Source organism: Choloepus didactylus, chromosome 6 (assembly GCF_015220235.1).
Source record: "Choloepus didactylus isolate mChoDid1 chromosome 6, mChoDid1.pri, whole genome shotgun sequence".
NCBI classification, from domain to species: Eukaryota; Metazoa; Chordata; class Mammalia; order Pilosa; family Megalonychidae; genus Choloepus; species Choloepus didactylus.
Window position 1 is genome coordinate 45261802 of NC_051312.1, and position 26792 is coordinate 45288593.

The following is a 26792-nucleotide window of genomic DNA, read 5'->3' on the forward strand; positions in this document are numbered from 1 at the left end:
TAGGTGTGGTGGATCAGATATATCCAGTAATCACTACACAACCCTACAGAGGTAAGAACAATTATTGGTCTCCTTTGGAGGTGAGGAAATTTGGACTTGCTCAAGTTCCCACAGGTAGAAAACAACAAACCTTGGATTTGAATCCAGGTGTGTCTGGTTCTAAAGCCACTATAATATACTGCCTCTCACTAATTTTATCCTCCTTCTAAACTTGGTTCAGAAAATCTTAGCTGTATCTTAATATCACTTAAGAAGAATGTCATTACATAGTCCCTTCCCAGGAAGTAAAACCTCACTGAGGAAAGTTAACTTCATTAGTATTTACCTATGAAAATCACTATAAGAGGTCCCCAGAGCAAAACAGGGACACTTCCATATGTCAAGTTTTTATATATGGGAAACATTTAGATAGTGGGATTTTAACTGTCAACTTATTTTTAGACTACGGAATAGAATGAAGAAGACGACAATCTAAAAACTCTGTCTTTCTGTGTACAACTGATATTGAAATAAATAACCTCCTTCTCTCTATTGTCAAATTATATTAATTTTTATGAGTTTATCTTATATATTTAATACTATAAAGATACATTACCATAGTAATGGGTATAAATGGATAAATTATTTGCTATGTCTGCCAATGTAACAGTTTTCAAAGCACACTTGATTACAGGAGGAATTTAGACAGGAGAGTTTGACAAGGAGGGTTAAGAAGTTTGAGCTAAAAGACAGAAAGGCTGTATTTGTCTACTAGTGATCTAATGGTTCCTGAAGCCAAAGATCTCAAGAAATTCCTAACAGTAAGTGCAAACTGATTTTAAAGATCTGTCAGGAAAGGAATAAGGATTTTCCAGGAAACAAGTTTTATTTATTATTCAGAATTGCCACCAACTTTAAAGTCTACCCATGATTTTCAAGCATGGTAGGCAAATATGGGTTTTAAGAAAAAAGAAAAAAAAAAAACTAGTGGTTCTGAGCTACTACTTATAAAACACATAGTCAGGTAAGTAAGTGATAAGAGAGTGAAGTCATATTCAGAGTAAGGAGTTTGCTATTTTCCCAACAGAATTAAAGTTCTGGTCCTCAGTATCTCAGAAGGTTGTCCAAGGCTATTGATTTAAATAAAGGACATAGGATTCTCACAATATTGGTACTTTATTTTTAAGAGTAAGCATCTGAAAACAGGTAATGTCCACAGTGGCTCATTCCAAGTTATATATGGAGCAGAAAGAAATCAAATACCATTTCTTCTATTGTTAAGTATGGGTTATTTTATTGTAAAAATGTAAGCATTTACAAATCAGTCTGTTGCAATTCAGTGCTACATTAGCATAAATGTAATTCCAAGAGAAAGAAATGATGCATCTGATAAATTCCAAGCAGGAATAAAGGGCATTAAGCCATGATGGTGCTAATGTTATTCTCAGAAGAAAAGGATGCATTAATGTGTTTTTCTTATAAGGAACTTAGAAAAATAAAATTTCTGGGTGGATCATTTTATCTTTTCTTTTTGTATAATTACAGTCATGATTTTATGTAATACGCAATACATAAACATACCCATTTCACCAAGATGTTTTCTTTCCAAATCGTATTTCTGCTAGAAAATTTCCTCCTCATCCTTTTAACTGAATAATCCAACCAACTGTCAAAAGCAAATACATGTTTCTTTGAAATGATCGTTAAAGCCCTTTCATTGTCCCCTAGGAAGACAGTATTAAAAGCCATTAGTGGATTATTTGCTATAGAAACCTGGATCATAACTTTAAAGACATTAGCTTATATTTGCCAAGTAGCTCAGGAGAGTCTTCTATCCAGAGATGAGTGGGTTGTGCGTGTACACGGTAGGCTTTGCTTCTCCGGGGCCCGAGCCTCACAGATTGGCCTTCTCCTTCGCAGCCAAGTGAGATCCATGCTGCATATAGGTGTGAATCGCGTTCTGTTTAAAAAGAAAGGGACCAGCAGGTTGAGTCAGTCACTCAATGAAATGAAAATAATAATGATTCAGCTTTTGTTCACCTTAAACTATCTTAAATGGACCAGAGATGAAAAGTGTGTGTTTTATGGGTAAGTTCCTTTTATCTCAAGTGAGTTTCTGAATAGCAGCTTTAGCTGCAGGTAATGGCCCCTGAGGAGAATAATGCCTAGAAGGAAACCAAACTATGCCTGATCTAATCCGGGACACTCATCCTTCTGCCACCGCCAGGCTACCTGGGGCTCACCTTAGGTTTCTCCGCGTTGTATTTGTCCAGGAGAGCCTGGACCCGAGCCCCATAGTCAGGATGGACGTCACTGAAGTTCTTGACCTGAAAACAAATGAAAACGCACGTAAACATCACCCCAAACCCCTACTATGCCACTCCCCAGTATATCTGTTTCAGTGTTTCTCTGACTGGGGAGGAGGCAGTGTGGAGTAAGACTTGAGGGTCCAGTGAAGACCCTGACATACACTGGCTGAGCACCCCTGGATAAGTCACTTAACTTGCCCCCTGCTTCCATAAAAGGAGTGAGATAATGAAGTCTACCTCTCTGACTATTGTGAGAAAGATGCATACAAGGGGAAGTGCATTTACTGCCTGTAGAGAGTTGAGCTAAGAGTAAGTACTAAGCGAGTTACAGTGATGTGTATCATGAAATGGGCCCAGACACTGCCTGAATTTAAAATGAAGTGTACAAAGACACCGGACCTTCTGGGCAATGCCACATGCGTCAAGCAGAAATTCCTGGCCAGAATCCGAGACCAAGCAGAGAGCAGGAGGCAGTGGGCATCATGGACCCATATGAAGCCTTATCCTTTCAGCATATGTGAGTGAAGAATGCCAAGGGCCTGAGCCCAGTTCTGTTACTGACAAGCTATCTTACCCCTTTTCATTAGTAAAACAATGTAAGACCTGCCATGTCGATCTCACAAAGCAATTACCGGGCTCTCTGCTGGAGAAATCAATAAACAAACAGTGCTTTTTTAAAGAATTATTTTTCACACACACACACCTGCACACACATCCATGAAAGAGTTACAGACACAGATTTCTGCCTGCAGAGAGTGTCCAGCTCCTACTGGTACCTGTCCCCATGTCCCTGAGCACATCTCAGCTGGCAGCCAACCCAGCTGCCCTCATGAACAGAGGAGGAGGAACCAAAGGACAGGGAAGTTGTGGTGTTTCCTAGATTTACAAGAAGCCTCCTCTGTGGGAGGTCAAGAAACCAGAAGTGAGTGGCCATCAGAAATATCCTGGCAGCTAGCTAAAGAGCTCAGCCTGACATTTAGAAGCAGCTCGATTCTCAGACCAGAAAGTGTTCAAGTTTCTGGTTTGCTTCCGAAGAAGGGTCAGATGTCACGACATTGAGCCTTTAGACAGGCTTCACACTACAAAAATGTAAGCTGTACTTCTCATATTCTAGTGTTTAAGGAAAATCGTGGTATGGCCCACATTCTGATATTGGACATTTACTATCCTGCACAGAACATGGCTACAGCCAAATTAAACGATAAAGAAGTGAATTCACTCGGAACTCAACTAAATTATTACACACTGGATCAAAGAATATTTATACCATATAAAACATGAAGAGAAAGCAGAGATTTATTGGAAGGTTATTAACATTATTTTTGGAGTCCCCTTAGAACAAGTAAAATAACAAATATCACTTCCTTTTAAGCTGCACTATCTTCTCCTGCCAGCAGATGTCACCCTTTAGCTTTCAAAATAAGCATCACTCACAGCTTTCTTCTGGATGAAAAGTTGTGCGTCTTTCAGATGGCCAGCAATGTTCTCACATAGACGGATCCTCTGCTCTTCATTCAGCACAGTGGTATAGAACGTTCGCACCTGCTCAGTGGAAAAGTGCAGACAACTGAACAATCAGTTTATCAGGAACCCAACTTACTTTTTAAATCATCAAAAAAAATTTTAATTTAAGAATAATTTAAAATTATGGTTGAAACTCTCATTTGTATTTGAGTCCCTCATTAGTTTTAAGAGAAACAGGAAGATTTCAGTCATTGATAGTAGCTCATAACTGCTTTTTTATTAATGTCTTTCGTAGTCACTGCTTATAAATCCCTTACAAACAGAAGTCAGGATAGCCTACAATTTAAAATTCCCTACACTCAATACTGACAAGTCCAGAATGTGCAAGCTATCATCAAATATGAACTTATCTCATTAAAAAGAATATAACTTTTCTGCTAAGAGATGATATGTCTATATCTATCACCATACAACCTTTGTTCAATTTACCCAAAACCTTGGAGAAAAACTAACCGACTCATTGAAATATATATCCTTAGTTATTCATTAGCCAAGATTCTTCGGCAAGACAGATGCTAACACAGTGACATTTTGCTTAGATTTTTATTGGGTTTGCCTCTAAAATAAACACCAATAGATTAAAAAAAGACAGGAACTTAACATCAGCTGTATGAAGGCATCCTAGTATCTATCCTCTGCCCATCTCTGAAATCAACCATGCTAGGCTGTAGCTATGATTTCACGCTAACATTTCATTCATTCGTTCTTTCAAAAAACAGTTATTTATTGAATAAATGTGCCAGGCTCTGTTCTATGCACTGTTCTGTTACTGTTTAGAAAGTCGAATAATATCTAATTATCCAAAATATCAAGTTCTTAAAATATTGAAATATTCTCAGCTTTTCTAAGCAAGTTATCAAACAGCAGGCTTATATATAGTTGAATTTTTACAGTCTGAGCAAAGTTTAACTCTGATACCAAAGTTTAAATATCAGACCATCTGGATTTAATAGATACTAACACAAACCAATCAAAATACTGCATTTTGAGGATTTCCTCAGATTTGTCTCCCTATTCACTAATACCCTCTTCTGCTGTATCCAACATACTGTTTAATACATCCACTGAGTCACTCTGTTGGATTTTTATTTCAGACTATTCTTCATTTCCAAAAATTTCTATTTGGTTCTTTTTCAAATTCACCTGTTTTTTCCCTCCCACAACCTATTCTTGTAGTAGAAGCTATTCCTTTCTGTATTTCCTTAAGTGTGATTATATTCATGCCTATTTTAAAGCTCCTTTCAGATTATATTACCTATACTCTTGAGGTTATGTGTCTACTGTGACTGTATGGATTTCCCAACTCCACAGGTTAAGTGGCATGCAGATAGCTTGAAATTAGCCCTGAAGGAATATTTTCATCATGAAAACTGACAAATGATTTTTTCCCTGGAGGATTTTCCACCCCAGAGAACCAGTTGTTAAAGATTTACAAACACAACACTGAAAAGAAAATACGTAAAATATTTTCCAGGAATGTGGTTAATCTACAATTTTAAGAGGTAAAATATATACATATATACACACACACAAAGATAGACAGTGTACCTATTTCAGCATGTGGCATAAGAAGACTACTCTGCAAAAAGTATGTAATTCTTATCACCTAGCCCGTGCTTCAGCATTCACCACTGTTGAGGTAAAAAGCAGGTTGGGACTTGAACCATGAAGAAGACTCCAAAGTGATCTGATGTGTATATTCTCATGCCTGGCTAACAAACACCGTATATATATAGCTCAGTCACTCAATACAGGAGGGCGTGGACTCCACAAGTGTAACAGCTGTTCTATTTTATTAACCAGATCAGGTTTCTGAACCATTTTGTAAGCTCGACACTTTAAACATAGATCCTCAATGTCAGGATCAAATTCTTTTTAAAGGAAAAGTGACATTTTTACTGGTCAATATAAAGTAAGGGAATGACTTTTTTCCCCTCTTTAGTGAAACTTTTAAATTTAGGTGTAGCATGCCTACAGGAAAGGGTAAAAGTCCTAAGTGTTAAAAACAATGACTTTTCAGTGAACACAACTGCGTAACAAATACCCACAGCAAGAAACAGAACATCACACACACCTTGGAAATACTCCCAACAGGACCCTCCCGGTCACTATGCCCTCTCTCCTCACCAAAGGTACTTTTTTTAACTTCTAAAATCATAAATGTGTTTTGACTCTTTTTGAAATGTATATAAATGGAACCATATGGTCTATACTCTGGAGTCCGGCATTTTTGCTCAGTGTTGCTTGTGAGATTCACCCATGCTGTTGCTTGCTGCAATAATACCTTAATTTTCATTATGATACATTGTGTGACTATACCACTATTTATTTATCCATTCTATTGTTAATGAATACTGGGCAACTGTGAACACCTTTGAACACTTCTGCTATACATATATCTGTCAGGTACATACTTAAGTGTGTACTTTCTAGGTCAAAGGGTATGCATATATCCAGCTTTAACAGATAATGCCAAAGAGTTTTTCCAAACAACTGAGTCAATTTATACTCATATTAGATTTAGACTTTTTCCCCATTCTCATAACACTTGGTATGATAAGTTTTTTTTAATTCTAGCTATACTGGTGGGTGTGCAGTGGTATCTTTCTGTGGTTTTATTTTGCATTTCCCTGAGGACTAACAAGAGAAAGCACTTTTCTCTATGTCTTTCAGCCATTTGGATATCTCCTTTTGTGATGTACCTATTCAAGTCTTATGCCTTTTTTTCTATTCAGTTGTCTGTCTCTTTTATTATTGCTTTGTAGGAGTTCTTCATATATTCTGTATATGAGCCCTTTGTTAGTTAGATGAATTGCAAATATATTCTCCCATTCAGTGGCTTCACTTTTCAATCTCTTAATGGTGTCTCATAATGAAAAGAAGTTTTAATTTCCTCTCCATGAGTCAATTTTGATGATATCTACTGTTCTCTTTCACTAACCATCCCTTCAGCTGTGTTCAGCCCCCTTTTAAACCCACCTACTGAGTTCTTAAATTCAGTTCTTGCATTTTTTAGCTTAATATATCTCATTTCTCTTTTTATATCTTTATCTTCTCTTATTAAATTATCCATGTTGCTGTCTATTTTCCTGAGTATGTTAATCACAGTTCCTAGACCTGACAAGTCCTTTATATGAATTTCTGGAGTTCTCCTTCTAATGTCAGATTTTTTCCTCTTGGTTTTCATCATTAGGTCTTATGTGTTGGGCACGCTTGTTAATCTATTATTTATTGCTGGAAATTTGTGTATGAAAAGGTTCAGAGATAATTTGAGGCTCTACGTTCCTCCAAAGAAGGTGTATATTTGCTTTTAGCAGGCAATTATGATAAAGGGAGATCATCTTAATCCAGGTTCCAAAGCTGCATTCAGTTGCGTGAGGGCAAGTTTAGTTCAGATGTGTCCTTATCCTGAGGCAAGCCCTTCAGGCATTCCAAATGAAAGCCTCGGGTGGTAACTATGGGCCATTTCCTCTTCTGAGCAGACCCTGAACTCAAATTTTGTCCCCTCTAGATCCATGAGACTGCAGTAAGCTCTGCTCAGCATCTTGGCCAATGCTTCTGAACTGATACATGCCTCAAGAGGAAAGGGCACCAGATATCAAGCTAGCCTCTCTGTACTCCCTTTCTGTCTGGGATCTTGGCATCTCAAATCCTTGTTGCTTTGTTAGCTCTCCAAAGTCTTCACACAGATGCTTTTGTATTTCATCTAGCTTTCCAACGTTCTCCATGAGAAGATAAATCTGACATAAATAGTCTGCCAGAGCCAGAAGTAGAAGTCCAAGTGAATCCTTTTTAAAAGTAAAAATCTGGATCTTCTTCTGTATTTCCCATGCAGTTTGAATGGTCAAAAACTTACGCAATGAACCTATACCTGTGTTTTGACTGCTTAAAAACATGAGTCCTATAAAGTAACAGGAAAATCTCTCAATAAAATAAGAATGAACATATAGTAAATTTTAATGTGTTAGCAATAGATTCATGATCTAAAATTAATTTTTACAGGGGTTGTATGAGCTGACTTAACCTCTGTATAAATCCCATGCAGGCAAAATTCGAGAGGTAGGCAGTTTACTGTAATATACTTGGTGTGATGGTTAAGTTCATGTGTCATCTTGACTAGGTTAAAGTGTCCTATTGTTTAGTTAAGCAAGCACTGGCCTGACAGTTACTGTGAGGGTATTTTGTGGATTTAAATCACTAGTCAGTTGAATGCATCTGTAGCTGATTACATCTACAATGAACAAAAGACTGCTTTCAGCTGAAAGTTTCACCCACTCAGTCGAAGGCCTTAAAGGGAGAACCGATCATTTCAAAAGTCAGAAAAAAGAATTTCTATCTCTACTTCAACCAGCCAACTTTGCATTGGGAATTCTTCGAAATCTTCATCAGTTCCCAATTTGCAACCTGCCCTATGGAATGAGGACTTGCCAATCCCCATGGTCACATAAGCCAATTCCTATAACAAATGTCTTAATATTTAGATACATATATATATACACATATAGAATATTTATCACTTTTGTTTCTCTGGAGAACCCTCACCTATATATTTGGCATCACCTGCATCACCAAGAATAATGTACTTACTATAAAAGGCTTCCAGGACATGTGTAAGTTCATCTAAATGTGGTTTATATCCTACTATAAAGTAATTTCTTTTCATATATAAATATACATATGTGTGTGTGTGTGTGTGTGTGTGTATTCATAAATGTCAAATGAGGATACCTTCACAGTGAATTAATTCATGTATTTAATTATATTTTACTTGGAATCTGTGCCAGTTTGGATGTACTATGTCCCCCAAAATGCCATTATCTTTGATGCAATCTTGTGGGGGAAGACATATTAATGTTGATTAGGTGGGAATCTTTGGATTAGGCTGTTTCCATTGAAATGTGACCCACCCAACTGTGGGTAATACCTCTGATTAGATTATTTCCATGGAGGTGTGGCCCCGCCCATTCAGTATGGGTCTTGATTAGTTTACTGGAGCCATATAGAAGGAGCTCAGTGCTACAGCTGAGAGAGACATTTTGAAGATAGCCATTGAAAGCTGATGCTGACATTTTGGAGAACGCCATTGTGAAACGCAACCTGGGAGCAACCACACGCCAGCCACATGCCTTCCCAGCTAACAGAGGTTTTCTGGATGCCAATGGCCTTTCTCCAGTGAAGATACCTTATTGCCGATGTCTTACCTTGGACACTTTATGGCCTTAAGACTGTAACTTTGTAACCAAATAAACCACCTTTATAAAAGCCAATCCATTTCTGGTGTTTTGCAAAATGGCAGCATTAGCAAACTGGAACAGAATCCACATTCAGAAACTGAGAAACTAGGAATAGGTCCTATTCTACTTTAAACATTAACACCAACTAACCAAGCAGAGCTTTAAGACAACCATACTTTTTACCTTCATTCTTTTCTTCTATGTGGTTTAAGCTACACTGGACACATCAATGAAGTGGCTGCACACCCACAGGTCCTTCTAAGTCTAACAGCCTCTTTCATGGCATCTACTGAAAATATAGCCCTTAGGCAGCGACAGTTGATTGAAAAGTGGATAGGCACTTGACCTACAGGCAGTTATCACAGGCCAGCCAAAGGCCAGCAATGTATCTTGGGGTAAAAAGATTAAATGAATCAATCCAATTCCCTCTCGAGAATCTGATATAGGAAGTATTGTGAGAAAGTATGAAGGGTGGTCAAAAAATAATAATAATAATACATGGAGAGAGAAGCCATAATGTAGAGTCAGACCATGGTCATGGCACAGACAGCGCAATGGTGAAAACAGAGGCTATGAGGCAGAGAGGAGAGAAACAGAAGGACAGGGTAAGAATTAGCAATTGGCATTGGAAAGCAGAAGTAGACAAATGGAGAATAACAGAGTCACATGAATGGCGTGCCCTGGAGTACAAATGCCCACACTCTTGCAACTGAGGCTCCTAGAACTATTCTGGATTCAGTTTTGTTTCCTTTGACTCTGGGCTGTACTTATACTTGCTCATTTCTTGAACTTCTATGAGGTTACTGGATGGGAACTGAAAAAGAGTCCCTGTTGAATTATCAACATTTTTTCTGGACCACCTCGGCATCCATCTTACTTTGGCTAAACCACTTGTGGTGGTTTGACCCGTATGTATCCCAGAAAAACATGTTCTTAAACTTCATCCATTCCTGAATGTGTGATCCCATTGTAAGTAGGAATTTTTGGTGAGAATGCTTCAGTTAAGGTGTGGTCCAACTCTCAGAATGAGTCTCAGTCCTATTACTGGAGTCCTTTATGAGGGAATGAAATTCAGACAGAAAGACAAAAGCCACAGGAAGCAAGAAGCTGGAGGTCAGTGGAAACCAGGAGAGAAGGGAGAGGTCAAGAGAGGCTGCCACATGCACTGCCATGTGACAGAAGAGCCCAGGACCAAGGACCAACCAGCAGCCAGCCCCACAATGCCCGTCTTCAGGAAGAAAGCATCATTTCCAGTCTCAAAACTAGGAGCTGACAAATTCCCATTGTTAAAATTAACCTATCGCATGATGTTTGCTTGAGCAGCCCAGGAAACTAATATAGATTTTGGTAGCAGGAGAGTAGGGTGCTGCCATGGCAAATACCAAAGTGTGGAAACAGGTTTGGAATTGGGTAATGGGTAGGGGGTGGAAAAATTGTGAGGTTCTTCATTGAAAAAGCCTAGACTGCTCTGAAGACACTGTTGGCAGAAATATGGATGCTAAAGGTACTTCCTATGAGGCCTTAGAAGGAAATGACAAATGTGTTATTGGAAATTGGAGGAAAGGTGATCCTTGTTTTAAAGTGGCGGACAACTTAGCAAAATTGAGTTGTCAGATGGAAGACAGAACTTGAAAGTGATGAATTCGGATAATTAGCTGAGGAGATTTCCAAGCTAAGTGTGAAAAGTGAAGCCTGGTTTCTCCTTGCAGCTGAGAGTGAAATCTGTGAGGAAAGGAATAAGCTGAGAACTGAACTCTTCAACACAAAGAAACCAGAAATTGGTGGTTTCGGAAATTCTGAGCCTATCCAGATGGTACGCTCTGAGACTACAACCAGAAGTGGCTCTCTCAGGGACCTCAGTGAGCTTCTGGAAAGCGAGTCCCTGAAGCACAGGGCTCCATGTGAGGGTTTAACTGATGTGGACCCTGTCAGCCATTTCAGTATCTCCAACTCTTGGGGCTGGTGAAGCCTGTGTTCTCGGAGAAGCTGGCTGCACCCCAGTGTTCAGAGGTGGGGACTTTATCCCAGGTTTGCAGAAAGCCTGGCCACCATCCAATACTTGGAGAGGGTGGAGCCTGCACCCTGCGTTCAGAGAAAGTAAGGCTCTGCACAAGTGCTTGGAAGATGTGGAACTGCTGCTCCATCAGGCCCAAAGGACAACACATTGATCCATAGATAATCTCAGACCTTGACATCTAATGGAGTTTGGCCTGCTGATTTTCAGAATTGTTTGGGACCTATGACCCCTATTTTCCTTCCAATTTCTCCTACTGGAATGGAAATGTTTATCCTATGCCTGTCCTTCTGCGTATACTAGAAGCAGATAACTTGCTCTCTAGATTTCATAGGTCTAGGGACAGGGGAATTGTGCCCCAGGACAGACCAATAGTGATGAGACTTTGTACTCAGCATTGTCATTGAAATGATTTAAGGCTTTTGTGATGTTCTGATGGAATGAATGTATACAGAAAGAACATGTCTTTTGGGGGTCCAGAGGATGGAGTGTGGTGGTTTGGAACTGTATGAATTCCCACTGTTTAAACCAATCCATTGCATGGCATTTGCTTGAGTAGCCCAGGAAATTAAAACACAACTTGCCTTACAACTGACCTTTGGCCTAGTTAATAAGCAGCTTTCCAGCCCTGGGGCATAAACTTTCTCCGAGCCCAAACCCACATTTGCAGCCGCCACCCACACCACCCACACACCTCACCCAAAACCCACAACTGGTCCCAAATGATAAGCTAACCTTCCCCACCACCCTCAGAACCCCAGTCCCCCTTCCTTTTCATACACATTTGCTTTAAACTAACCAATCCTTGACTCCTGCAGGAAATCTACTAGCCTCTAACCCCAGACCACAATAAAGGCACAAGCCCCATGTCCTTCTTGCTCTGCTTGTGTGCTCCCCACCAGAGCCAATCATGCTTCCCGATGACCCATCAAGGCTCCCTTCTCTCTGGGACATGTGAGTAACAAACTGTCTTTTATAGTCTTGGTTTCCCACTGTGTCACACCTGACCTCCACTAGGACCCAAATTTAAAATCCAATTTAATTATTTCAGAACAAGTGGTGCAGTGAGCAGAGTGTGCTGTTCACAACCATGGGAAATGAGGCATAATGCCTTTTGGCTGCTCCTGGCTTACTAATGGCCCTCCCAGATAGCTATTCTACCTGGGAAGAGGCCACGGCTTGCTGGCATCTGTCCATGCTGCTTTGTGTGGCCACCTGTCACCTATGCAGGGTGTTCCCTAAGCTTCCCACCCTAAATTGGTGGTCGCAGATTTGAGTCCTCCCCAGAAGCCGCAAATGCTCAGCTCTAGTACAGAAGAGGGGACATCCTGTGGTTTTTAGTGCTCCCCCAAATGGGATGCCTGGCATCAGGTGACCCTGACACTGAGAAACAATGACTACCTAATGAAGATCTTGTTGCAGTTCCCAAAGAAAGAGCCTGCAAGGCAGGAGACAGGTGACCACTACCTGAAGGGAGGCAGCTAGAGCTAAACGCACATGGGCTTGGAAGGGAAGGTGTAGACCCACCCAGCCTGGACCACAGCAGCTGGGAGACTGCTGGGGGAGACTCCAACCGCTGTGTCTGTGGGCCACACATCCGGGTCTTAAACCCACCCCTCGCTTGAGGGGCACACCTCATCCATGGGAAGCGTAATGGCACCCTGCAAACAATGGTGCTGCTAGAGTCTGCGAGCCTCATGTAGCTGCTGCCCCTGCTGCTGTCACTCTTTGTCCCCTGAAACCACGGAATATAGAAATTCTAACCCCTGGTATGAGGTGCCCAAAGAACTATCAAGTAAAAAAAAAAGGGGAGAGGGAGCCCTGAGCATATTTGGCCAGTTCCCCTCTAAGCCACCAGAAGAAGTTTCTGAGTTGCTTAAGAAATGTAAGACTCCCATGCAACGTGCATGGGCCCCATTCCGTGCTGCTGCTTACCAGCTACAAAGCTCTGGTGTTGTGCTCCCACGGTCTGGGGTTGAGCGTGATGATCCCACCACTATCATGCCAGTGAAAAAAAATCCCAACCCCCATGAGGTCAACTGGGACGCCCTAGAGAGAGAAGTGGTTGCCTACGAGTCTGGTCCTTGGGAACCACAAATCTCCACTGTCACCACGGGTAAGGTTAAGCAGGACCTCAAAAAAGAGCCCAAATAAAAAACTAAAATTCAAAATTTTATTTGATTGGAGATTCCAAATCATACTTAAAAGTTTTGTTCAAGGGGACAAGAAGAAAGGGGCAGATTAGTTGCTGAGAGTCTTTAATATGGGGTCTGAGTTGCCACTCTCATTCCAAAAAAAAAAAAAACAGGAGAGGCAATCGGCTGGTATCACTAAAGACTCTAACCACCCCCCCACAAGTGACCAAAAAAAAAAAAGAGACACCAAGCCACCAGTCCACAGCAGGTATGACCAACAAGGCAAATGCCCACTGGCAGGCAATGAATGAGGGCTCACTGCTGCTGAAAAAGGTTGAGGTGATGCAGTCGGCATAACATTTCTTTGAGCATTCAGACCAGAGACCTGGAACTCATCTCCGACGCTGAGGAGGCCCCTGATGTCACTAATTAGTGGGAAAGTTTCTTACAGGGAGCCCCCTCCCCCCCATTACTGGGCAGCCTTGCTCAGCCTCAGCAGCAGGACTCAGGGTATCTGGAGGCTGTGGATGGGGTGGAGCTGTTGGCAGAACTGAGGGGGGCTCGGATCCAAGCCACAGATCCTGCTTACAAGGCCCAGCCGGCCACCCTACAGGGGACCACCGCCTCCTCCTCCTGCCTATCAAAGGCCCAGTCCCCCGCCCTACTGGGAGCTGTGACTAATGGAAAAATTCTTCTTAAACAGCTACCCCAAGTGGTGGCACTTTTGTTCCTGCTTTTCCCATATAGATATCGATGCTTTAACCACTGCCTGGAATAAGATCAAATCCTCGTCTCCCTTGGTGAGCCACTTCAAGTGGGACCCCAGTGGAACTGCTCCTGCCAGTCAAGGTAATAAACACCACCATATCACCGGAAAGGTGGGGCTCCAGCCTACAATCCCAGATTTCCTCACGAGGGAGCCATTATACCTAACATCTCCCCATAACACAGCCCTTTTGGGCCAGTTCTAAAAGATTCCGCCAGTGAAGGGTGATTAAACATCAGTTATACCAGCCTTAATGCCCAAGTCCTTCCCATCAGAGCTCCTACTCCTAACATCATCTAATTAATAAAAGTATACAAAGGAGCATGGGCCATTGCTTTGCTGTGACAGGCTTGGCCAATATGTTTTACTCAGTACCAGAACCTAAAAAAAAAGAAATCCTAACTGCTGCCAACAAGACCTTAACAAATAAATGGTCTTTTTAAAAATGCTTAATAATGGCACTATATAAAAGATATGCGATTAAGGGGCAATTCCAAAGAGGGTCTCAGAGAGGACCTAGCCACACTCACACACTGTTTACAAAAATGAGGCTGGGCAATAGCACCCCATAAATATAAGGGCTATCAAACTGCTAAATTCCCAGGCATCTTCTGGTCCTCTCAAAACAATCAGATTCCCACTACCATCAAACACAAGCCCACAGCAGACCCTAAGACATGCCCCAACACCTATGAAGCTTACACACACCCTCATTCTCATTTCGGCCCACAGTCAAAATCGCACATGTCCATCTGCTGCTTTCTCTACTGGGAGAACCCTAACAATATGCCTTAGAGTTGGCCCCACAGGCCATTTACCAAGCCATGGCCCTTGTCCCACTTGGAACAGATTTTAGATTAAAGGTTTCACTACCTCCGAGTATGCCTCTTGGAGCCTTTGGACTAAACATGGCAAACAATGGCTTCCTGGTTTTTTTGGACTGAGGCTCCCCTTGTCTGTCACCCAATATGCCCTCTTAAAAGGGCACATCCTGGCTGCTTAATTGGGCCTTCTAAAAATGGAGGTGCTTACAGGACAACCGGCCAGCCTGTGCACAAAGATTCCCGTAACGCCATGGGTGAGAGATGGTTTCCAGCAGGAACTCAGCGCAGCCACTGAAGCCTCATGGTAAAATGGAAATGGCACCTACAGGAGAGGATGAACCCGATGCATAGGGCCTTTCTAAATTACAGCAGGATGTGGCCTCCCCCATTTTCAGCCCTTTGCCCACAGATCTTGAGATGCTGGCGATGCACTCCCATTGCCTCCTCTAGCCAAGTGGGGAGCCCTTGGGAACAACTGTCTGACATGGAAAGAGAGTTAGTATATCAAACCGATGGTAACGCTGTCCATCATACAGCTTGCACAGCTTGCATTTTACCCTGCCTCAAACACCCCATGAGCCCAAGATGGCTGTTTGGGGTCTACACAGTTAGCAGAGCTGGAAGCCATCCAGTTAGCCCTCCAGGATGCTCTGAGCTGTCAGCTGCCCAATCTCTGCATCTTCACTAATTCTTGCGTAGTAGCCAAAGGGCTTGCAGGGGGATAGGCTAATGAAAACAAAATAATTTTCCCATACAAAGAAACAGCTTGTATGTTTCCACATTTGGAAACAGCTAACAGCCTCACCCATTTCCACACATGCTCAACTCACCACACAGAATACACTGCTGAAAAACTACCAATAAAACCCTCTACAACATATCCAGGGGGTCCCTCGGAGACTGTCCACTCAGGCCCCCCGAGCTTCCCCTACCAAGTGAGGGTCTGAGCCCTTAGTACCTCAGGCCCCAGAGACTCCTCCACCATGATGGAATGAGCACATAAAAAGGGAATGCTTCAAAATAAAAAGAAAAGGTGGGGGTGGGGGAGGGGGAGTGCCTGTAGACTCATCACTGGCCAACTTAGTTACAAAGGCTATGACTTGTGCTCCAAAACCAAACATTGGCATCCCACAAATAGGGTCACTTTCCATGGGGTGGAGATAAACCCTTCTCCCATTGCCATATTAATTACTTGGGGCCACTTCCCATCACTGCAGGAGCCACCAGGAAGTAGAGATTATAGCTCCCAAACCAAGCAGTGGAACAGTCTGTGTCACCTTTAGCGGTAAAGGAAAGCTATGTCTAGTGGATGCCAGGCACATCAAAAAATTACTTTCTTCTGCCCTGCCATGAGTGCCCACTACCCACACAAGGCAAACACATGGGCTAATAAACACGACATAGCTCAAGCCCTGAGAGAAAAGTATTATGCACTCTCTCAGCAAGGGAGAAACAACACCAGGTTCAGTAGTCACGACAAAAATAGCAGACCCAAAAGCCGGTCCTCGCCAACCAGTGCCATGTCAGTGTTCACCCTGGCTCTGGGTTTTAGTATTTTTGCTGGCTGCATGCGTCCTAGGTTACTTACCAACCCACAAGGCCTCACCATGCAGGTTCAGGAATACTCAAACAATATTTGGCTAATCCTAAAATTGTACCCAGGCATGGGACAGAGGAGATGGCTGGCTATGGCCCCTCAACCACCTGTACCCAGCAAGTCACCGAGCATCGCTGAGGACCCAAAGCTCTCCAGCCTATATACCAAGTGGGTCCACTGACACCAATATATAAACAACTCTCAACCCAGGAGTAACCTAATAAGAGTCTCATACAACACGAACGGCTTCGCAAATATAATCAAATCAAACCTGCATGGCTAATTTTCTTCTACCCCAGCCTGCAGGACATACTATTCTAAGACAAGAACTTAGATTGCAAAGAGGGTCTACAAAGAATTAACACCCAGCTGGCATGTAAGTTCAAAGAAAGCATATTCTCCCTGTCGGGGGAAGTGCAGGGCAGCCAAACCCTGTGCCAGGTGAGCTCCTAAAAGTCATGGAGCTCTGTGATGACAACCATTTTGTAGAAACATAAAGAGATATCATGACTAGAACTGCCCAATGGTATTTAAAAGCCCACGACAACATTCCCCATCCTTTATGGACTGCTACTTGGGATACCCACTCCTCGGTTGGCCCCTGGTGATACTAACTAGCCTCAGACAGCATCTCTCCAGCCAAAGAGTTCACCCAAGACCACCACGGAGGGTCACCCACCACTGCTCCTGTCACCCCCAACAAATCCAGAGCCACCTCTATGCTCGAGGCAGCTGATAAACCCAGATGCTGCCTTGAGAAATGGAAATAAAATCAGACTACTACCTGGCTAAAACAACAGAGTGCCAAACCATGGATCCCACTTCCCTGTGTGATGCTTGTCACCGTGAGTCACACCCCTCACAACTATAAAGCCACCTTGCACTCTATCACCTCCCTACTGGCTTGCTAAACACTGTGCCTTTAGTACCAGACAGCAGGGACAACCTTCCAACATCTAGAGGCTCACGGGTTTGCCCTGAGTTCCTTTGCCTAAGCTCCAGTCCCTCGATATGCTAAGAAGGGCTAACACAACAACAGATAGATTCTCTAGCCTTAGACTACCTCTGGTCGAAAAAAGGGGAGTGTCTGCACCATAAGAAGCACCTCCTGCTGCATGTATATTAATAATTTGGGAGCAGGTCAAAATCAAGTTACAAAAGATGGCCTTTCACAATATAACCAAGGTTTTTTCAACTAACACCTCAGACCCTACAAAACCATCTGACATTTTGCCCTAGCTCTCCCCTGAAGGGTGGGGGAAATGGTTATACAAAGGCTTCCAGCTCTTAGTTGTACCATTTATTGATATTTTTACAATAACCAATAACCTCAAGTGCTTTATGAGCTGGCTCATTAAGGCTATGCCCCTGGAAGGAAATATATCAGCCACCCAAACTGCCACACTCCTCCAAATAAATGATGCCGAGGCATCACGGAATTGATAGTTGTAACTATCGAATGTTTTTGTGTGCTGCCTTGCATCCGTCTTACTTTGGCTGAGCCACCTGCCTCCACACTGACCTCTGGCCTAGTTAATAAGCAGCTTTTCAACCCTGGGGCATAAACTCCCCCAGAGCCCCAACCCACATCTGCTGTCACCACCCACACCACCCACACCACCCACACGCCTCACCCAGAACCCCACCTAGTCCCAAATGATAAGCTAACCTTCCCCACCCTCCTCGGAACCCTAGTCCTTTTCCCTTTCCACACATGTTTGCTTTAACCAGTCCTTTACTCCCGTGGAAAATCTATGATCCAGGACCACAATAAAGACGCAAGCCCCCAGGCCCCTCTCGCTCTGCCTGTGTGCTCCCCACCTGCTGGCTGAGCCACCTGAGCCAATCCCACTTCCCATGACCCCTGATGGCTCTCCTCTCTCTCTAGGACCTGTGAGAAACAAACTTTTCTCATGCATTATGGCCTCGGTTTCCCACTGTGTAGCACCTGACTACAACCCAAATTTAAAATCCAACTTAATCAATTTGGAACAGTCCCCTTACTGTCAAGTGAAAGAGCTTAGTAACACATCTCTTCAAATCCACCCAGTAAAGGGACTAACTTTCTATTACAGATAAGTCTTCTCTGAATTCAGTAAGACACAACAGACACTTTAAGAGACGAGAAATATGCAGACTTGCAAGTGACTCCCAAGTGACAAAGAAGCCATTACCTGAGTGACGTTATCATCGTTGGCACTGTTGAAACGCTGCAGCTGCACGTCCCCGTAACTTCGGGTGCTGTGCTCCAGGGCAGCATGCTGTTGTTCTGGGGCACTAAAGCTGTTGGGGTAGTAATTTGGAGCACCGCCTTTAAAGGAAAAACAGGAAGATTCACTTAGGAAGAGGAAAAATGAAGTCTGCAAATAACCAATGTAATAAATAAATTCAAGTGACAATCTCATATATATATATACACACACACATATACACACACACATATATATATACACATATAGCATACATAACACTATACACCAAAATACACACACATACATTTAGTTACAAGCAGAATGAAGATTCTTAGATAGCACTGTCATCTTCTGATTGGGCTGTCTCATCCTGGTGCTTAATGAGGAGATCGCAAATTCCACTTGAACACTTAAAATGATGCAATCTATAAAATCTTCTGATTCTTACCAGCACAAAGGTAAATGTTTAAAGGTTTGATTTGGCCACCATACAATATGAAACCCAAGGACATATTTCAAATTTCCAGGTTTCGTTTGGGCTTGGGCTCAACTCAAACACTGGACACCGAGTTCTTGGAATCAACCATGAGCTGCTGGCTCTGCCCCCTCAGTTTACAGACACAGAAATCGAGCCTGAGGTGTCAACTTACTGTTGCAGGGTCACGCAGTTACTCAGTGGTAGATCTGAGACTAGAATGCTGGTACTTTCATCTCTTCTGGAACTCTACTTCTCTCTTCCTTAAATGTGTTTAAGATTCTCAGGATAGCTCTCCTTTAGTGACTGATGACTTCATTCAATTCCACCTTCACTTTCCTCTCCCTCCACAGACGAATTACAAAGGGATTTTTTTAACTTGATATTTCTAATTATGTCAGCTCTCATTTCCAGAGACAAATAGAATCTAAACATTTTTATGACTTCTGGCATAAATTATGAGAATTCTTTTTTTATTTTGGCAGACGTATTTTCCCAACTATGCTTTGCGTAGGCTGATACTAGCATACACTTAAATTAGAAGAAGTGGCCTAGTGTTTTCTATATTAAGAATTAGCTTTGTGAAATGTGCCTATTTGAATAATTAAAAAATTCTATTTCCAAATAAACTCTGACTTTTAGTCAAAGTGGGGGTTTTCTTTACATCAGTGACTACTGGAAACAATCACACTCTTCTTTCATCAAGCTTCAAGAGCCCAGCTTACGTCAGTGACTACTGGAAACAATCACGCTCTTCTTTCATCAAGCTTCAAGAGCCCAGCCCAAATCTCTACTGTTAAAATTAGGCAAAGGGTATGTCAAAATACATGCTGACATAGTTTTTTCATACCTAATCACTATAATGGTAAACAAGAATCAAGCAATTACTTCTTAATGAATTCTGAAACCTAAATGAACCTTTCTGCTAAAGCCAGTTTCAATAACGAAAGAACTGAGGAATGTGAATGAAAACAAGAATTGAAGAATAAAAATGCCAGGTAAAATGCAAAAGCCAGACACAGGAAGTACCAATTATACCCTATGCTTTTGTAAACTTCAGAGAGCAGAAATACTGCAACTTCCTAATATAATTAGTAAGCAAGTTAACTTGTTAAATACATAGGAAAGGCTTAGTAAACGATCTTAAGTGTATAAAAAATATTCACAGAAAAGACTGGCAAAATAACAGTTGTAGCCTTTGGGTTTTTCTTCTCTCTGCTTTTTTTCCCCTGTATTTTCCAAATTTCTTTTGGGGCATGTGTAACATTTTTGTCATAGAAAAATAAACTTTGTTTATATTACCCAAAGACATCTATGGCTATAAATATAAATCAGTAAAATTTCTGAAGGGACTGATGTAAGCAGCCTATTACCAAAGCACATGTCCTAAATGTGGAAACAAATAAAGAAAAGTATGATCTAAATTAAACTCTGGAATATTAAAAGGAAAAACATTAATCAAGCATTCTTGACTGATTAAAATGAGGAATTAGAAATAGATGCTGATGTACATGGCACCAAAAAAAAAGTGGTTAAAACAAAAAAGATCATAAATTTGGTAAACGATTTACAAAGAACAAAATGCAATGGAGTCCCAGCTCACCAATTAATTTGCCTGAATTTAACCACACTCAGCAAAAACAAGGTGGGGAGAGAATCCCTTTATTTGCCCCATTATCCCCTCTCTGACCCCTTCCCTCCAAGTTCTAACTAGACTTGCTCCTCCAAGGCCCCAACAGAAGTGCAGAGAAGCAAAAAAAAAACACGAACTCTCAGCTTTTGCACTTCCAAGAATCAAGTCCTGATGATTTAAGAGTGATTTAAGGAACTATCTGTTGTGTAGAGAGTCTTGGAGAATTTAATCCCTAACTGGGATGCTACTCTACCACGACCAGTGCCAAAGACCATTCTTAAACGATCAGGTAAAACCTGAGGTAGGGGCTCTCAATAAAATATATTTTAAAAAGATATAAGCATGGCGAGTCCTCAGGCAGTTTAATTTCACAGGGCATGAGGTCCCAGTGGCCCCTGTGAAAATCACTGGCCTGACATCCATCCCTCTGCTCTGGCAGTGCCCTCCCCTGCAGGGGAACTGACACTCTCCGTCCTACCTTGATTGTCGAGAAAACACATAGGGCCGTCACGCTGGTAGTTGGCCACCCGAGCACGGAAGGGACAGTTCACAGGTATCTGAAGATAGTTCGGTCCCAGGCGGTGGCGGTGAGTGTCAGGATAGGCAAAAAGGCGGCCCTACGGTTGGAAATGAAACAGGCACTGTCTGCAGCAACATATAAAACAGAAATGGTCTACAAACTTCATTCCAAAACTTAAAGTACAAAGCACTCCACATGGACACCACAAAACCCCGCCTGTCCCAGAGTGACATCAGAAACTTGGCAACCTAAGACACCTCCTGAAAAAAGCCTCCCCAGAGACTTAGCAAATAAAAGGTCAAATTCCACTTGCTTAGAACTCTGGAGAATGGTCGAGACTAGAGAGGGACTCCACAAACGCTGAATCAAGGACAGAGAAAATCCTTGGGTGGAATTCTGTCTCCAACACCGGTCGGTTCCTGTCCCCTCCACCCCGCCACTCAGTTCCGCACAGCTTGGGGGTCACAGGCGCAGCACGGCCCAGGTCCCTCCCACCACAGATGAGACTGTGGAGCAACTCGCAGCAGCAAGTCAGAACTCCGTGTATATATCCACCTACAGGGACGTAAGTCTATAGAGATCCAGGGCAGAACACAAGCTGCTGTGGAGTGCCCCAGGGCAAGAGAGAGAGCGAGAGAGACTGCGAGAGAGTGAGAGAGAGAGAGAGAGAGCGCACACATGCAATCATGGGCACTAGAAAAGCTGGTAAGAACTGCTGTGCCCTCACTCAACTCAGTTTCAGTCCCTGGACCCCTAAAGACACCCCCCAAATAACAAGTTAGCACCCAACTTATAATATTTCCTATTCCTAAATCTAGCAGAACCCAACTTTGGTGGTTTGAAGCTCTATGTACCCCAGGAAGCCATGTTCTTAAACTTAATCCATTCCTGTGGGTGTGAATCCATTGTAAGTAGGCTATTTTGATGAGGTTATTCCAGTAAAAGCGTGGCTCACCTCAATCAGCCACTCCTACTACTGGAGTCCTTTATAAGCAGAATGAAATTCAGACAGATGGAGAGAAAGCCACAGAGGGAGCAGCCAGAGGCTGAACATCCACAGAACCCAGAAGAGATGGGAGGGGCCAGGAGAGGCCCCCACAAGCATCGCCACGTGACAGAGGAGCCCAGGATCAAGGATCACTGGCAGCCAGCCCCAGAACACCAGTCTCTGGGAAGAAAGCATCGCCTTGATGATGCCCTGACTTGTACTTCTCCAAGTCTCAAAACCGTGAACCAGTAAATTCCCATTTTTCAAAGCAACCCATTGCATGGCATTTCCTCGAGCAGCCCAGGGAACTAAAACACCACTAATCAGAATCCTGAATTAATTCCACTCCTTCTCATTCCCCTACCTCAGGTGAGGGATCAACCATTTGCTCTTAACAAAACCAAATAAATTAATACAAAACCAACTGTATTAAGTACCATGTTACATTCTGAATTATCTTAGTTAAAGTTGGAGCTCTGAAACTTTCTAGATATAAACAAAGTACTACACAATGGAAGCTGAGGTTCAAAATAATGACCTACAATGTCAGAAATTATATTATATATTTACCATGACAGGATGGTAAGCATTTTGAAATTTCTTTCAGTTAGTACTGAAACAAAAAGTTTTATGATTAACTCTGTATTAATCTTTGTATTCAATTATTTAAGAATTCTCATTAAAGTTTTACTCTGTGATCAATTTTTCTTTTATTGACTTTATCACTGGCCCTGAAGTTGAAAGGGTATTCTTATATGCCTAACTTTACGAGGCAAAGCAAAAACCAAGGAAATAGGTCAACTTCTGCAATATTTTTTTTGTACCAAATACTCATACCAACAGGCTTAATCCAGTTCCACTGCTCTGTTGATAATCTGCTTTTGGCAGAGTGACCCTGCCTCCCATAATCATAGACTCCTCTAGCTTGGAAGCTGGTTGCCTCCTTTGGATCAAAATAGACTAAGCTGTAGTCGAACTCTACCAACTGGACAGAGGCACAACTGGGCCATGAGCAGCCCCTGAGAGGTAGCTTTATCATATAATTCCATTCTTGTGTCACCTTATGTTTTAAGGCAACCTTACCCCACCTGTGGAGAGACACCCACAAGGTCAAGGTTGGGAAATGGGTACAGTGAGGCTGTACCCTGACACCAGCTTGAATCTAGGCCTTACCCAACGCCCTGTGCCTGGATTCCTCTACTGGGCCTGGGTCAGAATGCAGAACAAGTTCTCACACAGAAGCAACCAGTTGCTCCAACTCCTTCCCCTACTCTTCTCAAATTCCTGATAAACTGCAGAGTATGGAAGTGAAGAAAGGCTGTGTCTATGCCACTCGGTACTGCAAGGACAGTCTCTGTGACTAAAGGTTACCACCCTTGCACAATACTTTGACCATCTCGCTGTAGCCCAGCTTATCACCTTGGTTAACAAAGCTTTAAAATGTATTAATGTGGCTTTGTTGAGAGGTAACTGAGAACACTGCCCATTCATATACCAACTGCTACCACCAGAGATAAGGTGCTCATCAGCTCTCATTGAAAGTAATTTCAAAGTCCTCCTAGCCGGCCCTGCTTTTCTAGTCCCTTCTCCAATAATACATCCTACACATTCCTCTCAAAGGAATCTTCCTAAGGCTCCACTTAGATTATATTACTTACCTACTCAAAACACCTTAAATGAGTCCCCACTGATCACTAAGTGGTTGAATGAGTACAAAAGACCCTCCCCAATTGTAAAGCTCCTAAAAAGCTCTATGGTATTAGAAGTCACAGTTAATGACCTAAGAAGTTATGGGAAAAATGAGGCTGGGAACTGATAACTTGACTAAACCTATGAAATCTCTTTCATACACTTTTTAAAACTCACTTAGAACAAACTACAAGGAATGCACACCAAATTTAAAATATATGTATTTGCCATCACTGAAATGAAAATTAAGAAACTGTATGATTAAATTCCATTCAACATCCTTTTTCAGGTCTGTCTTCCCCACAGCTTCAATGAGATGCTTAAACATTTGTTTTCTTTTGTTATAGAGAATATGTACTTACTAGGAGGTCCTTTACCCTAGGCCTCATCCTTCCTTCAAATCTTTAATCTTCTAATTTTATAACTCAGTGTCACTGACTACCTCTGTAGACCCAGAGACCCAGTGTGACCTGGGATCTTGTGAAGACTCTGGGTGGCATTTTATTCTTCAACCGGTTCCCCAACACCCACAGTGACACAGTCCCAGCTCTGCCCTTGACAATCGCATGCCTTCACAAATCCCATTAGCCTCTCCTTTCCAAGTTCTGCTCTTCTCAGTCACCAGGAGGGGAGGCTTGGGGCCCAGTGGTACACTGGCTTGACTTCCTCCACTCCCCAGTTTCAGTGCAAGCACGTCTGCTCATCCTCTGTAATCTGTTTGACTTCCCTTTTCTATTCCGGACCCCTAGTATGGTGGCTTAGAGTTACGGACCCTAGAAAAACATATTCTTAATCTTTGTGAGTGTGAACCTTTTATAAATAGGATCTTGTAATGAGGTTTACTTCAGTTAAAGTGAGGCCCAGCTGGATCAGGATGGGTCCTAATCCTGCAGTCCTGACTATCAAAGGAAATTAGACACAGAGAGAGAAGCCACCAGGAGCAGCCAGAAGCTGGAAGTCGACGGAAGCCAGAAGAAAAAGAGGACACTGCCATGTGCACTGCCATGTGACACAAACGCCAAGGCCCCAGCCCCAGAATACCACAGTCTTCCTGATGCCTCAATTTTGGACTTCTAAAACAGTGAGCCTATAAATTCCCACTGTTTAAATCAACCCATTGTATGGTACTCGTTTTAGCGGCCAGGAAACTAAAATACCCAGTTCCCTTTCCTCCCATTCTAATACCAAGTGGAATCCTCAGGAGTCATTCTAATTGCTATACACCAGACCATATTTCTCAAAACTGAAAAAAACTTTTATTTTCCTAGAAGGGACAATTGTACAAACTTCTCATTCAAAGATTTAAGGTCCCCTCTGACATACGCCCAATGTACCTGTCTAAATCTCAGTTCCTCTAACTCAGCAAAGAGTGACTGCTCACAGCTGGTTCACAAAACTTTGGTCAGCGTCCCTCCCAACAGGCCCAGTTTCTCTCTCTGCTTCACCATGGCTCTCTCCCTCACATTACAGTTATCCTGTGTTTTTATATTCCTTATAAAATCCTCCGGTCTATCACATGCAGTAGACAGGCACCCAGTTCATACTAATAAACTGAACTACAAACTAATGAAAACCCTACTTTCTATAAAAGCCTCAGATGTTATTAAAAAAATTATAAAAGAAAACAACAAGGTGTTCTTAGCTTGACCTCCATGGAAGACTGATATGTGCACTAGAATCAGCTGCTTTACATAAGAAGCAACCGTCAGTCCCTATGGCCTGATCTAAGGTATAATCTTTAACCTTTGTTTCACGGTCACAGTCCAAAAATATAAAACATTGATTTACTCGGTAATTATTAAACCAATTGTTTTCCTAATGATTTTTGGTCCAAAGAATTTTTTGCTCTTTGTACACTTGAAAGAACATATCAGAGAGCGCCTAGGAACAAAAGAAAGACAAAGGGGTTAAATTAACCCATTGCCTTTAGTCACCAGCAATCCAAATTTAGTTCTTAAACTTCACCTCCAGATATCTTTTTACAGATGGAAAATTCAAGTATCACCATGGAAGAGGAAACGAATAGATATCCTGACAAAGGTATTACAATCAATTAACTATATTCCCTCCCTTTAGTTAGACTGAACAAATAGTGCTTTACTCTACAAACACTTAAGGCATTTCTAAAATTCCCTTTTTAAAGTTGAGACACTAAATGCACAAGTCTTAGCATCTTGAGGGACTTTACTATGGAATTTGGTGTATGCTTGGTTTATTCAAGTAGTACCCATCTAAGGATGATTTCACCTCAATCAGTCCCCCAAGGAACAAAGGAGCTGCATTAATTAAAGTTTAAGTGATGTGCAGTAAATTCTTCATATAAAGATAATGCCATATTATACTGTTTGTGTGAGTGTGTGTGTGTGAGAGAGAGAGAGATGTGCACCCACCCTAGAACATCTCAGTCCAGCAGCCTTACCTGAAGCATCTTGTCAGGGCTAGGTTCAATGCCAGGAGGCATGTTGCTTGGGTCAAAGGCCAACTGTTCAACTTCAGCAAAGTAATTGACCGGGTTCCGGTTTAAGACCAGTTTACCAACTGGGATAAGAGGATAGTCATTATGAGGCCAAACCTGAAAATAATGTCATAGTCACAATTACCATACAACCAACTGAAGAAAATTAAAACTACCCTTCAAAATGCCAGCACTCAAATCTAATGAAGCCAGTGATGATGAGTGAAAATGACAATTTTTTTAATCCAGTGAAACATAAGTGCTCAAGGTAAGTGCACTGACTGAATCTTGCACAAAAGTAAATGGTAAATAAATATTGACACTTTTCCTGGGCAAACATACATCAATAATTTTTCCCTGCTAATAACACTATCTCAAGCTACCTAAATGAATTCATCAAACATGAACATGGAACTGAGCTACTAGTGAGCATTCAAAAGTTGTGCGACTATATTTCG

The 26792-nt window shown here is 42.1% G+C and overlaps 1 protein-coding gene and 1 long non-coding RNA gene across 2 annotated transcripts in view; one reads left to right on the forward strand and one right to left on the reverse strand.

Annotated features, from left to right (window-relative positions):
• Positions 1-1136: 1136 nt before the first annotated feature.
• CAT (catalase) overlaps positions 1137-26792 on the reverse strand; it is a 52245-nt gene continuing 26589 nt past the window's right edge. The window contains exons 8-13 of the mRNA XM_037838917.1: positions 26299-26451; positions 21161-21299; positions 18557-18693; positions 3723-3830; positions 2223-2306; positions 1137-1939 (exon numbers count right to left, since the gene is read on the reverse strand). Of these exons, the coding sequence (XP_037694845.1) occupies positions 1874-1939; positions 2223-2306; positions 3723-3830; positions 18557-18693; positions 21161-21299; positions 26299-26451 (687 nt within the window). The 3' untranslated portion in view covers positions 1137-1873. The remainder of the gene's footprint in view (positions 1940-2222; positions 2307-3722; positions 3831-18556; positions 18694-21160; positions 21300-26298; positions 26452-26792) is intronic.
• LOC119536212 lies at positions 11954-20136 on the forward strand. The gene is made up of 3 exons (XR_005217368.1): positions 11954-12014; positions 13943-14044; positions 18458-20136. It is a non-coding gene; the product is annotated as an uncharacterized LOC119536212 (long non-coding RNA).